The sequence below is a fragment of the Oreochromis niloticus genome, linkage group LG7, assembly GCF_001858045.2.
Source record: "Oreochromis niloticus isolate F11D_XX linkage group LG7, O_niloticus_UMD_NMBU, whole genome shotgun sequence".
In the NCBI taxonomy this organism is placed as follows: Eukaryota; Metazoa; Chordata; class Actinopteri; order Cichliformes; family Cichlidae; genus Oreochromis; species Oreochromis niloticus.
In genome coordinates, this window is record NC_031972.2 from 27,388,464 (window position 1) to 27,402,071 (window position 13,608).

The 13,608-nt window shown below is 40.1% G+C and overlaps 1 protein-coding gene across 1 annotated transcript; it reads left to right on the plus strand.

The window, feature by feature from the left end:
- The first annotated feature begins 1,563 nt into the window (after window positions 1-1,563).
- Window positions 1,564-13,370, plus strand: skor2 (SKI family transcriptional corepressor 2). The gene is made up of 9 exons (XM_019361239.2): window positions 1,564-1,821; window positions 3,632-5,636; window positions 6,156-6,219; window positions 6,949-7,026; window positions 9,480-9,545; window positions 9,702-9,800; window positions 10,056-10,123; window positions 11,089-11,152; window positions 11,560-13,370. The coding sequence occupies exons 2-8, from the start codon at window positions 3,654-3,656 to the stop codon at window positions 11,143-11,145; spliced, it is 2,415 nt and encodes an 804-aa protein (XP_019216784.1). The 5' UTR covers window positions 1,564-1,821; window positions 3,632-3,653; the 3' UTR covers window positions 11,146-11,152; window positions 11,560-13,370.
- The last annotated feature ends 238 nt before the right edge of the window (window positions 13,371-13,608 follow it).

Consider the following 13,608-nt stretch of genomic DNA (forward strand, 5'->3'; position numbering starts at 1 on the left):
ATAAAAGTGGGGATAAAATGCATAATTTATTCCAATCTTCGTGTCTTTTCAAAAACATTCTGCTAAAAAGTTCCTTAGAGGTTGAGGATTTTACTGTAAAGCGATACCTCAGTTATAATTTGCAGTTCAGAGACAAACACACCTGTGTTGATGTTTAACATGCATACAGTTTGCTTTCTGAGACTGGTCTCTTTCTTATTTCCTACATAAAGTTTCCATCCTGCCCCACGACGAGCCACAGAAGAATCTGTCCTGAGAGCAACTTTGTTATCAACGTGTCTTAATTAACAAGGACGATCAGTATTTGGAACTAGGACTTCCCCATGAGTGCACTCGCATGAAGAGTTAAACGAGATCGTTTTGCGGATAACTTCAGATAAATGTGAGGCCGCTAGTATCTGGGTTATGGACTTCATATTGAGGTCTTCGCTTCACATCTGTAATTTGCCTGCATATTTTTAGTGGCAGGAGTAATTCAGCAGTTGCAAAAACACCTGCTTCGGAGCTTGGAGTAAGGGTTTGGTAACAAATGATCTGAACACCCCCCCCCGGGAACACTTATCCGATCCCTCTGCTGAAATTTTTTAAGGGCCCTTATCAGGTGAATTGCACCTTTTATAGCATCGTGTGTTAGCTGGGAGCATCGCTGAGCCTCGGTTACAACATATGATATAGATTGCAGTATGCTTCCTGCTGCCGTTTAAAAGTCCTGGAAACGACCTGCACATGTTTAGACAGTCATATTTCCAAAAGCCTGCTCAGGGTTGAATGTGGGTATCAGCTGCCCTGACAGATATTATTCTGATCCTCAGACTGTCTGCCTGCCTGTCTGTCTGCTGTCTCAGCTTTTATTTTTCCTTTCTTCGGCCCCCACGGCCAAGCTAGTGTTTTACTCCACACCATGTCTGTGTTTAAAAGCCACATTTCCAATTCAAGTCTCTTCGGCTGACCGTGTGTGCTGCCAGCAGTCTCTTTTAACAACAGTTTGGTGGTAATTAATTTGCAACTCGCGGTGTGCGTCCCGCGGACCAACAGCAGACAACCATCTGATGGCAACAGCTTGTAGCGTAGTTATGGTTGGTTCTGGATCTGTGTGGAAATAACCACTTAAGCTGAAATTAATATTCATTAGGCCGATGATATGGTTAGTAAAATAGCTAAAATTGCGCCCCTCCTAAATCCTGGGTTTGTCTTTTTTAGTGTAGGTGGCTGCTTAAAGTTTGAAGGCGCGCGCTCTGGACGCATTCCAGTGTCGTGCGTATGTTACCCTGGACCTCTGTGGCGTTAATTTGAGTTTTCCAGCGTTTCGCTGACAGTTAGGGAGACGTCATTTTAGCTGTTCACTTGGACAGAGCGGCGCAGTGAGGGAAGGCGGGAGGTGGGAGGTCTGTGTGCGCGCGTGAAGGTGTGCGGGTGTCTGTCCTGGATGGTGGGCTGAGCTCGCGCCACACGCCAATCAAACTCGAGGCAGGTGTGCTGCCGGGTGTGAGAGAGAGAGAGAGAGCGCGCGAGAGAGAGAGAGGGAGAGAGAGAGGAGGGGGGATTAGGACTGCGCGAGGTGTCTCAGAAAAGGGAATAAAGCCGACGCCAGTGCCGCAGTTTACTCACATCTCATGAGCAGGCTCTCTCCACAGTTAAAAAGTAAATAAATAAAAAATAGCCGGAGCCGCTTCCACGTGTTTCCCGGATACAATTCAGGTTTCTCGTTTGTTTGTTTTTGTACGTGATAAAATGAGTCTTTTAAAGCTGCGCAGGATAAATCGATTTCTCTCGTGACAGGGATATTTTTGACGCGTTTTGGGATTTTCCCCAAAGTCGAAGGTAAGGACTGCTCATCATTCCCGAGCTTACTCTGGTTAAAGTGTTGTAAAAGTGACCGTTATCGATTTGTGTTACATGAACAGTGGGGACAGAGAACAAGCTTGTAAAAATGATTCAAAAATGCGATGCATGTATAACTCACAGTCCTCTAGATTTCTTTGGAATATATTGTTATTATTAATGTTGTTGTTGTTGTTATTATTGTTATTATTTTGTTGTTGTTGTTATTGTTGTTGTTTTTAATTTTGTTCTACTGTTCTACCGAAGTTAAACGTGAAACCCATTTGTGAAAACTTTAATGGAAGCATTTGTGTTTTCGGCGAAAAAAGAGGAAAAAACAGCATAAGCGAGAAAAAAATAGAAATATGTAAAGAAAAATTTTAATATTGTAAAATTTAAAGACGGACTGAATTCTTGAGTTAAAGTTCTGATATACGGAGTCCTGCGTTTCGTCTTTATGCTGTACCTATGAGTAGTTAAATCAAATAGAAGAAGAAAAAGAAACGCTGTTGTTTTACATTGTTGGACCCAGTGTCCATTTTCTGTAATACGCAATGTAATTATTTAATTTCTTAGAATGTATAAATGTATTGTAATTTCTTAGCAACGATCTCTTTAATTTAAAATTTCGTGAAATGTTCGTAAAATATTATACTGGTTTTTAAAATATATCACAACTGTGTGTGAATGCAGAACCAATATAAAATAGATGCGCTGTGAGTGAATTATGGAAATTTCTGACATGCAAATTTGCTGTTTCTAAAAAAAGTAAAAACAATACATTTATAATACATTTACAAATAATAACTTTTATTCTCAAGAAGCTCATATAAATCTCTTATTTTACACTATTCGTTATATTCAGTAATTATCATTATCATACTTAAAATATATGCAAAAATATAAGGTATATTAAAATGAACACAATAAACAAACACAATAAAAAGTATATGAAGTAACGCACGAATGGGACATCTGAAGTGCCACAGTTCTATTAAAGGCAATAAGATTGGCATCATAGTTAAAGCAACACCTTATGAATGGTACAGAAATAATAATAATAATAACTATATGCAACCTTACTAAAATACTGTATGTGCTATTGGTGGTATTTACATTATTTTATTTTAAATTATTTTTAAATGATTCTTTTTTTAAAGTACACTTCACAGAAGTGCTTATGAAAGAGTGTTTTTTCATCCTCCTCTTTTTTTAGTTTATTGCCTATGAAAGCTCCCGCAGGCTAACACACATTAGAGTTATGAATCATTTTTCCCATTTGATAATTCAAAAATTCACAGGAGCCACATGAAGATATACCTCCTAAGCATTAAAAAAATATGTTTGCTGTCATCAAAACAAGTAACAGCAATAATATTCCATCTGCACAATTCAGCTTCGTTTTCTGTGCCCCTTATGAAATTGCAAGAATAGTTAAAATTAAAATACATTAAAATATTGAAATAAGCATTTAGTTGTGATGTCAAAATATTTCTAAATTAATTGTTCACTTTCTTTAAAAAAAAACAGACTTTAAAAGGGTAATCAGATACATTTAATTCAAAATATTACATTTCACTGGATTTTTTGTTTATTCTCTTTGCTCTCCCTTATCCACTTCTCTGTTATTTATTATTTTGAGGAATATTTATTTGGTTGAAGTGTATATTAGGTAATCAGAAACTCATTTCATATTGCTGATAATACAGGTAGAAAAGAAGTGCTCGTAAACTGTTTTAAAAGGTTATTTATGAATTAACAAATGTTGAACTTTCTTTCTTTCTTTCTTTCTTTCTTTCTTTCTTTCCAGGTTTTTTACTTTTCATCTGAGCATGGACAAGACTCATCTTTCAAGCCCTACTGATATCATAATGACAAGCTCAACAGGCCCCTACCAACAGGAACCCCTGACTCCACCCAGGCCCACCCATCTCCACTCTTCATCCTCTTCCTTATCGTCACCCTCTCCTTCTTCTTCCTCCTCACCACTCAAACCCAACCAGGTTGGCCAGGTCTTCCTTTATGGCGTTCCCATTGTATCACTGGTCATAGATAACACAGAGAGACTTTGCTTGGCGCAGATTTCCAACACACTCCTCAAGAATTACAGTTATAATGAGATTCACAATCGTCGGGTGGCACTGGGCATCACCTGCGTTCAGTGCACGCCGGTTCAGCTGGAGATACTCCGAAGGGCCGGCGCCATGCCCATCTCGTCACGACGCTGTGGCATGATCACCAAGCGTGAAGCTGAGCGTCTGTGCAAGTCCTTTCTCGGAGAGAACACGCCACCGAAACTGCCTGACAACTTTGCCTTCGATGTAACGCATGAGTGCGCCTGGGGTTGCCGTGGTAACTTCATTCCTGCACGCTACAATAGTTCAAGGGCCAAATGCATCAAGTGTTCCTTCTGCAACATGTACTTCTCCCCAAATAAGTTTATTTTCCATTCCCACCGCTCAACACCAGAAGCCAAGTACACCCAGCCTGATGCTGCCAACTTTAATTCCTGGCGACGACACCTCAAACTCACCGACAAACATCCACCAGAGGAGTTAATTTATGCGTGGGAAGATGTCAAAGCTATGTTCAATGGAGGCAGCCGAAAGAGAGCCTTGCCCTCGTCTGCTCAGTGTTCTGCTATGGGTCCCATGAAGAGTCTGTCGGGTTCGGTGGTGCCTCATGTGATGGGACCTGAGCTGGGTGCTCAGAAAAGAACCCGCTTTGAAGATGAGGACGATCTGGATGGAGGGAGTCTGTCTCCTCGTAAGACACCACGTAGTTACCCTGTCATTCCTGTCCCAAGCAAAGGTTTCGGCATGCTGCAGAAGTTCCCTCCTACATCACTCTTCCCCTCCCCTTATCCCTTTCCAGCATTTGGCCTCTGCCAGCAGAAAAAAGAGGACAGTGATGTGCCAGCTGGACAGAAAGGGGCAGGGTTGTCTGGTCTTTTATGGCCCGGTCGAAAAGACTCTTTTTATCCTCCTTTCTGCATGTTTTGGCCGCCAAGAGCAGCAGGAGGAATCCCTGTCCCCACTTACATCCATCCTCAGCCCAGCACCCTCTCCTCCCTGACAGACAACCCCTCACTCAGGCAGGCCTTTCTGGATCTCTCAGACCCCAGTGAATCTGGAGCTGTGAGTGGAAATGGAAATGGGATCAGTGCAACTATGACTCCCAGTGGCGGGTCCACCACACCCAAATCTGGGCTGTTTGACACAGAGTGTACAACAGTTACCACCGACCCTCGCCCTGTCACCTCAGAGGGCTGGCTCAAACTACTGGAGAACCCAACTCTCCAATCAAGGAAGCCAAGCTATGGCTCTGCGTTCCGACCTGTCATCAAAGATGCAGAAAGCATTGCCAAGCTCCACAGCAATGGCGGAGGAGTCACTGGAGCAACAGATGAGGACTTTGTAGTCACCAGATCAGACCAACACCCGCGGCTATCACCAACGAGCAGTTGCAGCTATGGAAGTGAAAGCGGAGGCGATGGGGAACCGGAGGGAGCAGAAAGCGAGGAGGAGGGGGAAGTGGATGTGGAGTCATCAAAGCAAGATGATGAAGAGGAGGAAAGCTTTACAAACAGACCACCACAGACTCAAACCGACCTGTACCTCTCTGCGCTGAGTGACAATGCTGGAGAGGATAGGGGGAAAGATAGAGGGAGTGGCGCAATGTATCCCGGTACTTCCCCTCGATCATCCTCAGATCCGATCCAGCAGGAGTCTCCCAGCCTGCCCACCTCCCCTCCTGCCAGCTTACCTCTCTCAAGCTCCACCCCACCTCACCGGGAGGACACAGCTTACAAAAACGTAAATATCCCCACAGGCCACTTTAGCTAATTATTATTTAAATGGTGCCACAGTCAGGCAGTGGTGTGATCTGCATAAGCAGATTGATAGGCTGGTTTCTCCCCATAGACATGAAGACAGTCACCTCACTCTGATACTAGCTAATAGGCCCAGGTGTGGCTTGTTTAATGGCCACATTGTGTTTGTTCTCCCTCTGTCACCCCAGCTTGTTAGGGCAACTCTAATCTTTAACCTGTCGACTCCCATGTTAACCAGGAAGTAGAGGTTCAATTATGACAATGGTTTTCTTTGGGGGGGTTAAACTATCAATCTAGCAACATACTGCAGATTTATCCCAGTATTCCTTTTGAGGAATAAAAGCATAGTCTCCAGTATATTGCAGATTAAATTATTATTAGTATTAGTATTATCAGTAATCAGAATCAGCCTGCCCTGCCTCAGTGCATGTTCCAATTTTTTAAATTTATTGTCTTATGCAACATGTAAATTAAATATTTATCAACTATATTTGATTTCCAGGTTCACAAAAACAGAGACGAAGGACTTCCTGCATATGCAACCAAAGACAATTCCAGCATTTCCGGTAAGCGCAAACATTTTAATCTTTTGGAACAGTTTTTCATTTTAAAGTCTCCACAACACAGAACACGGCATTGCAGAAATCTAATTAAATGCATTAGTTTTGAAACTGAAAAATAGTTGTTGACACAAAAGTTAAAAAGCACATTAAACATCATCCTTTTTTTTCTCCATCAAATTTGCAACAGCAAATAATCTCTCATATATAATCTCCAGAAATCACTATATTGGTTGCATGGTTTGTTGGACGCTACATCTTCCACCCTGCAGTTGTTTTACGATGTCTCAGTTTCATCAAATGTTTTTTACACTGTTTCATCAAATAGCATTACACAATCTATTTCAGCAAACTGTTACTATTTGCTTCATCAGATGTCCGAGTCTGTTGTATTATAGCATCTTTGTTTCATTTATTGTCTGAGTGAGTGGTTTTATAGTGTCCCTGTGTTCCTGTGAGGCTCATATTCCTGTGACGTTTCATTTGCTCCTCTCATCTCCCACTCTGACCCCTTTCCCGAAGAAAATGTCTTCCCCGTGTTTTCTCGCAGTGCGTTGACAAACACACATGCGTACGCTCGACCATAGCTCCCAAATGCATACACACAAAGGAGACGCACACATCATGCGTACACTTAGTTATCTCCATGTGTCCGGATAACCAGCTCAGCCAATGGCCCTTACTGAATCTCTCTTCCTGTCTGTCTTCCTGTCTTTCGCTCTCATCTTTTCTCAGATGAAACAAAAGAACAGAATAGTTTCTTTGTACCAGAGACTGAGACGTCGGCCCCGGACTACTGGAGGGAGAACTCAGGTATAAAAACTCACGTTTTTGTATTTATTCTTTTTTTTATAAGTGGTTGCAAAACAGCTGCATTCAGATAGAACACAGAAAATAAACTAAAGGCAAAAGTTGAAACTGGTAAGTCAGACACCGAAAGTATAATTACTGGGATGGAATGGGTACCGTCTGCTTATATTTGGTTTTTGATGACACTGATTATTATTTATATTAAGAAATAAACCTACTTGTGATTAAAATGCTGATTAAAAACTGACACTTTATGACTTTATTTGCAAAATGACACTGATTTCTTACACAAATGACATTCAGAACAGTTCAGCCAGTGAGGGAAAGCCTTTGACTCTTAAGCTTTATCCATCTCCATCTCCATGTCCTCTCAGATGGCAAGTTAAGGGATTCATATAAATACACACAGAGATGAAACAGCAGTGCAAAGCTGCCTCTTTCGCCGCTCTGCCACGGCTCCTCTCTTTAGTGGCGTTGTCGCTAGGGCTGTTACTCTTAGGGGGGCCGTTATAGTTCAACAAGAAAACATCAGCTCAGAGATAAGCAGCCGCGCTGGCAATCTCCATCCCAGACCCATATCGCCCCCGACATAATTGCCTTTTTTCCCCTTTCTCAGCGCAAAAAAACCTTTCCCGTTTGAAAAAGATCACAGCTTATTACCTTTTTATATCTGTCAGGAAGACATTAAAAGTGCTTTATGACATCTGTGCCAACATTTATATCTACCCCCCCATTCCCTCAACCCCCACACGCACACACATCGTAATGATCCCTGTGCATAATGTATAATGTATTTCGAAAAATTACACGAAACAAATTAAATGAGACCACCTTTCCCCTGATTGCCAAACGTCTCCCTGGGCGGTGGGAAGCTCTACGTGATTAGAAGGCCTGATTCCTCCGAGTCCCTCCACCCCCCTCCACTGTCTTTAAACTCTCCCTCTGTTTCTAGGGAGAAAAAATAATCTAATTTTCCATTTATGTAATGCAAACCGCCTTGGCTTTGACTATTCACGGTTAATTGACTGTCAAACGAGGTTGTTATCCTCGGGCACTGTCTGCAAATTTGCTTGTCAAATGAGACAGAGAGAGGAGAGGAAAGGAGAGAGGAGAGGAGAGGAGGAGAGAGAGGAGAGCTCTCTCTGTTCTAAATGAGAGAGAGAGAGAGAGAGAGAGAGAGAGAGAAGCATAGGGAGGCTTAAGGAGCCAGGACATGAAATGACTGGAGGAGAATACACATATCGAGGGTGCTCACTTGCTTCATTAAGGCATTCAATGCCTCATTGTCACAATTCAGACATTAGCTCAAACACACACATGCATGCTTACCATGACAGACACTGGAAATCTGAAGGAAAAACACAGCATGTAATGGAGATATTTGTTCTGAGGCAGACTTTCAAAGCAACAAGTAGATTTATCCTCCAGGAGTTTTAAAAAAAGACAAAACATATATTTTATAAAACATTCACACTTTTAACTGTGAGGATGTTTTTTTAAACCATATTTATGGCTTTGAAATCCTGCTTTAGTTTGCACGAACCACTTGTATTGGTCAAAAAACCTTAACGTTTGTAGTAAAATCAAAACTTTCCACATCTCCGCCCTTCTTCAGCTTTAACAGCCACCAGATGATTAACTCAAATCTCTCTGACTAGATTGGACGAAGCATGATATTACAATAAGAGGCCAGAGCAGTAAAGCTCGTCATAGTCTCCTGTCATTATGAGTAGTTTCCATGAACTTGTACTGACACCTAGAGGCCAGAACATGAATTGCAATGCTTCACTTACAGCTGACGGGAGAAAATTCACAACTTAAGACGTGATGCACACAAGGGAGGAGGAAACTAAATTAGTCCATGACAAAATAAAAACCAAGTAGTTCTGTCCTAATAATGGAGACTGCAAGCTGTTTTTGCAATACTTCACTTTACACTTACACTTCACTTTGGCTTTCTGCACACAAAGTCAGCTGACTTACTCTTTTAGTTTCTGAAGGGTTATCACTCTCTTTTTGATCAGTCTTTTGATCAGCAAATTTTATTGTATTTTTGTATTTTTTCTTTGTTATTCATACTGATTTATTAGGTGTTTATGGACATTGTTTCTCCTAATTTTTCCTCACACTTTTGCCATCCAGTCTGTTGCTTTTCTTTTCGGGTCTCACTGTGCACATTCTGTTCTCACCCTTATCCTGATCTAACAAACAGACCTAACCTCCTTTGGGCGATCAAATGATGCCCGATGCTTTCACTTAACTTTACTTACATTTGTAGCTTTTCCGGTTGCTTTTGAATAACTGATTTCAAGATCATTTATAGTTTATGAGCATGGCCTTAAATTCATTATTTTTTTATTTGTTTGTTTTGTACTCGTTTCCTGTTCATGGATCAAATCCCAGTTTAATTAACAATTCATTTCAAAGTTTGAAATGAAGTCTTTTCATGTTTTCAGGCGATCAAAGCCAGGGTGCTGCTTCTCCTGTGCAGCTGAAAAAGGATGTTGAGAGCATGGAGAAAGGTAAGGACTGTTTGAGTACATCTCAGCTGCACTGACCATAGAAAATTAGTAATCTATACTGGATGGACATTAGTGGACATTTGTGAGATTGTGAGAGAATATTTTAATGCAACCAACTCTCATATTTTCCTTCTGCTTTCTTCTGTCCTTCTGTAGAGGAGCTCCAGAAGGTTCTGCTGGAACAGATCGACTTCAGGAGGAGACTGGAGCAAGAGTTTCACGCTTTGAAGGGCACCTCACCATTTCCTGTCTTCCGTAAGTCAGTTTTTTCCCCCTTACCCTGATTTCCTTTTAGTTTCCATACTCTGAAGGGCAACGTCTCCTTTTCTGTCTTTCTTGCGGTCTCTTATATCTTTACCTTTATCCCCATTTTTACCTTTCAGTTTTTTATTTTCCCCATTTTTTTAGCTCAACCCTTTTCTGTCTTTATCACTCCACTTAATAATTTTCCAAAATGACAACACACACTCCAGCTAATTAAGGTTTGTTTTTATTGTACCCTAATTTCAGACAATTTTCAAGATCAGATGAAACGAGAGCTCGCCTACAGAGAGGAGATGGTCCAACAATTACAGATGGTAAGACTACTAATGGTAGTACTTAACACTGATGGAAATATGCTTTTAAATGACAAATTAAACACCCTTTTTTAGATACACAAATAAAAGAAAATCTTTGTGATTGCCTTAAAAATGTCTGCAAGGATTTCGAGAAAAAATATAATTAAGACTAATTATGCAGTACTTACTAAACTACAGTGACATGACATGAACAGAAACAAAAAAAAAATCAAAAACCGATGAGGAAATGTGCCAGTCAATTCTCTGACTACTGCTAGTATATGCATACTTGGGAAATCCTAGGCATGGGTTAAAACAAACACAAAAATTAAATGATGAATAAATGAAGCCATCACTAGGACTCGACCGGACACGTACGTTTGCTTATTTGTCCATCAAAAGACAGAGCCAATCATCTAGTTTGTCTTTCACGGGTGAGAAGTTCCTTTGCAGCCATCTGAGTGTTTCCGTCGACATCAATCACTGGAGCAGCTGGCAGACAGGCTGACAGACGCTGTTTGTCTTTGCTTTCTGACACATGCCACCACTGTACACGCTTGTGTGCACACAGTGGCAAGGCGTGCGCCAAAACGCACACAAGAACACGCTGCATTCATGTAATCACAAAGGCAGGCGATTATGAATATGGGTTCAAGCTAATTTATAAGCCTGTATGTGCACACCAAATGCACATACTCACGTAAACAATTGACAAATGTGTCTAGAACCAGCAGATGGATCTGTCTGAGAGTAATGACACATTAATTTCACACAGACATGCAAATGAACTCCAAAAAATGTTTAATTTGTGTTGTCGTGTGATAGAATTTTACTTTCACCAGCTTGGCTAGAGTTTTGGATTTCCATATTTCTACCAATGATAAAATCATAATAGTAAAGTTTACTTTAGAGAACCTTTTTTATTGTTAATTGTATTTCTTGAAGATGAATCTAACATTTTATGTCTTGTTTTTGCCTTTCAGATTCCCTACGCAAACATCATCAGAAAAGAAAAGATCAGCTCCCATCTCAACAAGTAGCAAAGAGGTGAATATTTTTCAGTGTATTTAAAATGAAGCTTGAAGAAATGTAAAAATAAGTAGTTATCACATTTAAAAAATAAAGAGAAAAAGCCATTTACCAATTTGACACAATGGATGTAGAGTTCAGCAAAGTTTCTAATGAGCGAGCTTTAAATTTATTTTATTATAGCTTTTGACAAACTAAACCGCATTAAGCTTCATATTTACATCATAATAGAGATAATGGCAAGACAGTGAAATATACTTACTTTTCATTTGATTGATAGTAAACTATCTTATAGCATTAACACACTTGGCTTTACTGGCTAAATTTTATTATAATTATCTGGGGTGACTCTAAACAATCAGTTAAATCAGTGTGGAAAAACTCTTACCCTGAATGTAAAACTAATGTAATTTCCCTTTTTTTAGGATGAGCACACAGAAAACTGACAGAGACCATCACCGACAGAGAGGATGTGAAATTATATCATACATTATATTACTTTTCGTGGGACAGCAATTATTCTGCTGCTTCTTCGATATCGCCTCTGTTAGTTGCTCTCTACACACTGCCTGCTAACTCATGTGAGGCTGTGGGACATCACACTGGTAAAAGATTTCTAAAGTTTTTCCTCTTCTTCCCTGGTTCAAGTTCCCTGTCTGACTGAGCTAAACTTAATTGACTGAAACCTGTGACACTGCGAGTGTGTTGGCAGTCACATTCAAAGCATTAACCAACCGGGACCAAAGCAACCTCAGCCTTTGAGGACCGCCAGGAAGGCAGTTGTAGATGTCAGAAAACTCATTTCCAGGCATAAAAAAAAGTAAATAAAGACTGGATGTTTTTATCTGCCCGTGGACTCAACTGTACATTGGCCAAACTCTGGATGAAAAAGGACTAAGATAGGTTGCATTTGTATCACCAAGTGATGGCCCTGAAGAGAAACAAGCACGACAACATTTATTTATTATCAACATTTGATCCCAAAGGGACTTCATCATGTTCAACTCTAATCCTTTCCTGTAAACACGAGCCACCACCACCAGTTTGTCAATGGCTGGACACACACAACCTTGGTTTAGTATGTCAGATGAATTAAAATAAATAAATAAAGCACTTGGTGAATCTACAATGGTACCATTACAACATGGTACCACAAAAAAAAAACCTCCAAAAGACTGTATATGTTCATACATTTTCCAGTTTACACACCATCTGATGTTTTTACCTTCTCCTTAATTAATGTCAGATCTGATTATGCATTTATTATTTTATTTATAAAGTCAAAGTTACCTGAAATGATATCCTGTGTCACATTAACTGCAGACTGTGTACCATATGGAACTGAGCAGCTGTAAGACACAGTGAAGGTATGGTTCGTTCTCCCGCCAGACGTTTTCCTGTTGTAACGTCTTATGATTATCACCAAATAAATATTGCTGCCATCAGCTGCAGAATCTGCCTCTGGGTTTTAGAAATGAAAACTCTGTACACGTGCTGTCTCTCCAGAAAGAGCATCCAGAGCAAAGGCCTGAAGTTTGTCAGTGTTGTATATTTATATGTAAATTATTTCACCTTATTGTATAAAATGTCATACATATGAATACTGAACTTCATAGTCATTCTACCTATCTCTGTGTGTGCGTGTGTGTTTTTGCTTTTTTTTTGTTTATTTATTTGAGTATCAACTCCTGAGACCCCAATTGTGAAAATACTATTTATTATAATGTGAAATGAAAAAGAAAGAGACACAGGGGTGGTGGCGATGATGGTGATGTTGGAGCAAAATCAAAAAGAGCAAAAATGACAACCCACCCATCTTGTTTATAAAATAAATGGACAAAGTTGTCATTTACTGAGAAAATGTTATCATTAGAAGCTGTTATTGCAGATGTATTTCAGAATGTTCTTGTAGTTTCTCTACTATTTATGTGTAAATTAAAAGTCTATATGAAAAACTGAATGTGGAGAATTAGTTCATGTTTGTGTGGATGGAGTCCCTTTACCCAGAGCATATTTACACGCCTGAAGTTCTTTCTGAAACTAAAAGCAGGCTGTTAAGAAGATCCCGGTTATTATATCTAAATGCAAACTTATGTTTTGTGGGAGGTGTGGTTCAGAAGATGAAGTGGGCTGTTGACTAGTCAGAAGTAAGTGTTTTTCTATATGTCAGACTATCCTTCAGCAAGATACCGAATGCTCAGTGCATCCATGAGAGTGTGAGTGTGGGACTGTTAAGTTAAAAGTGCTTAGGCATAGAAAAAGGTGCTTGTGTAAATGTATGTGTGTGACTGAGTGAATGAAGTTTGCAACAAGCAAGCACTTAAGGATCTGCATGCATGCTTGTGTTGCCTCTTAAAGATGCTGTAGAGAAAAAAAAAACTTAAAAAGGTAAGAGTGAAGTCAAACTGATTTATAAGACCAATTCAAAACAACAGCCGAACAGCTAAAATGACATGAAACAACAGGGCAGGTAA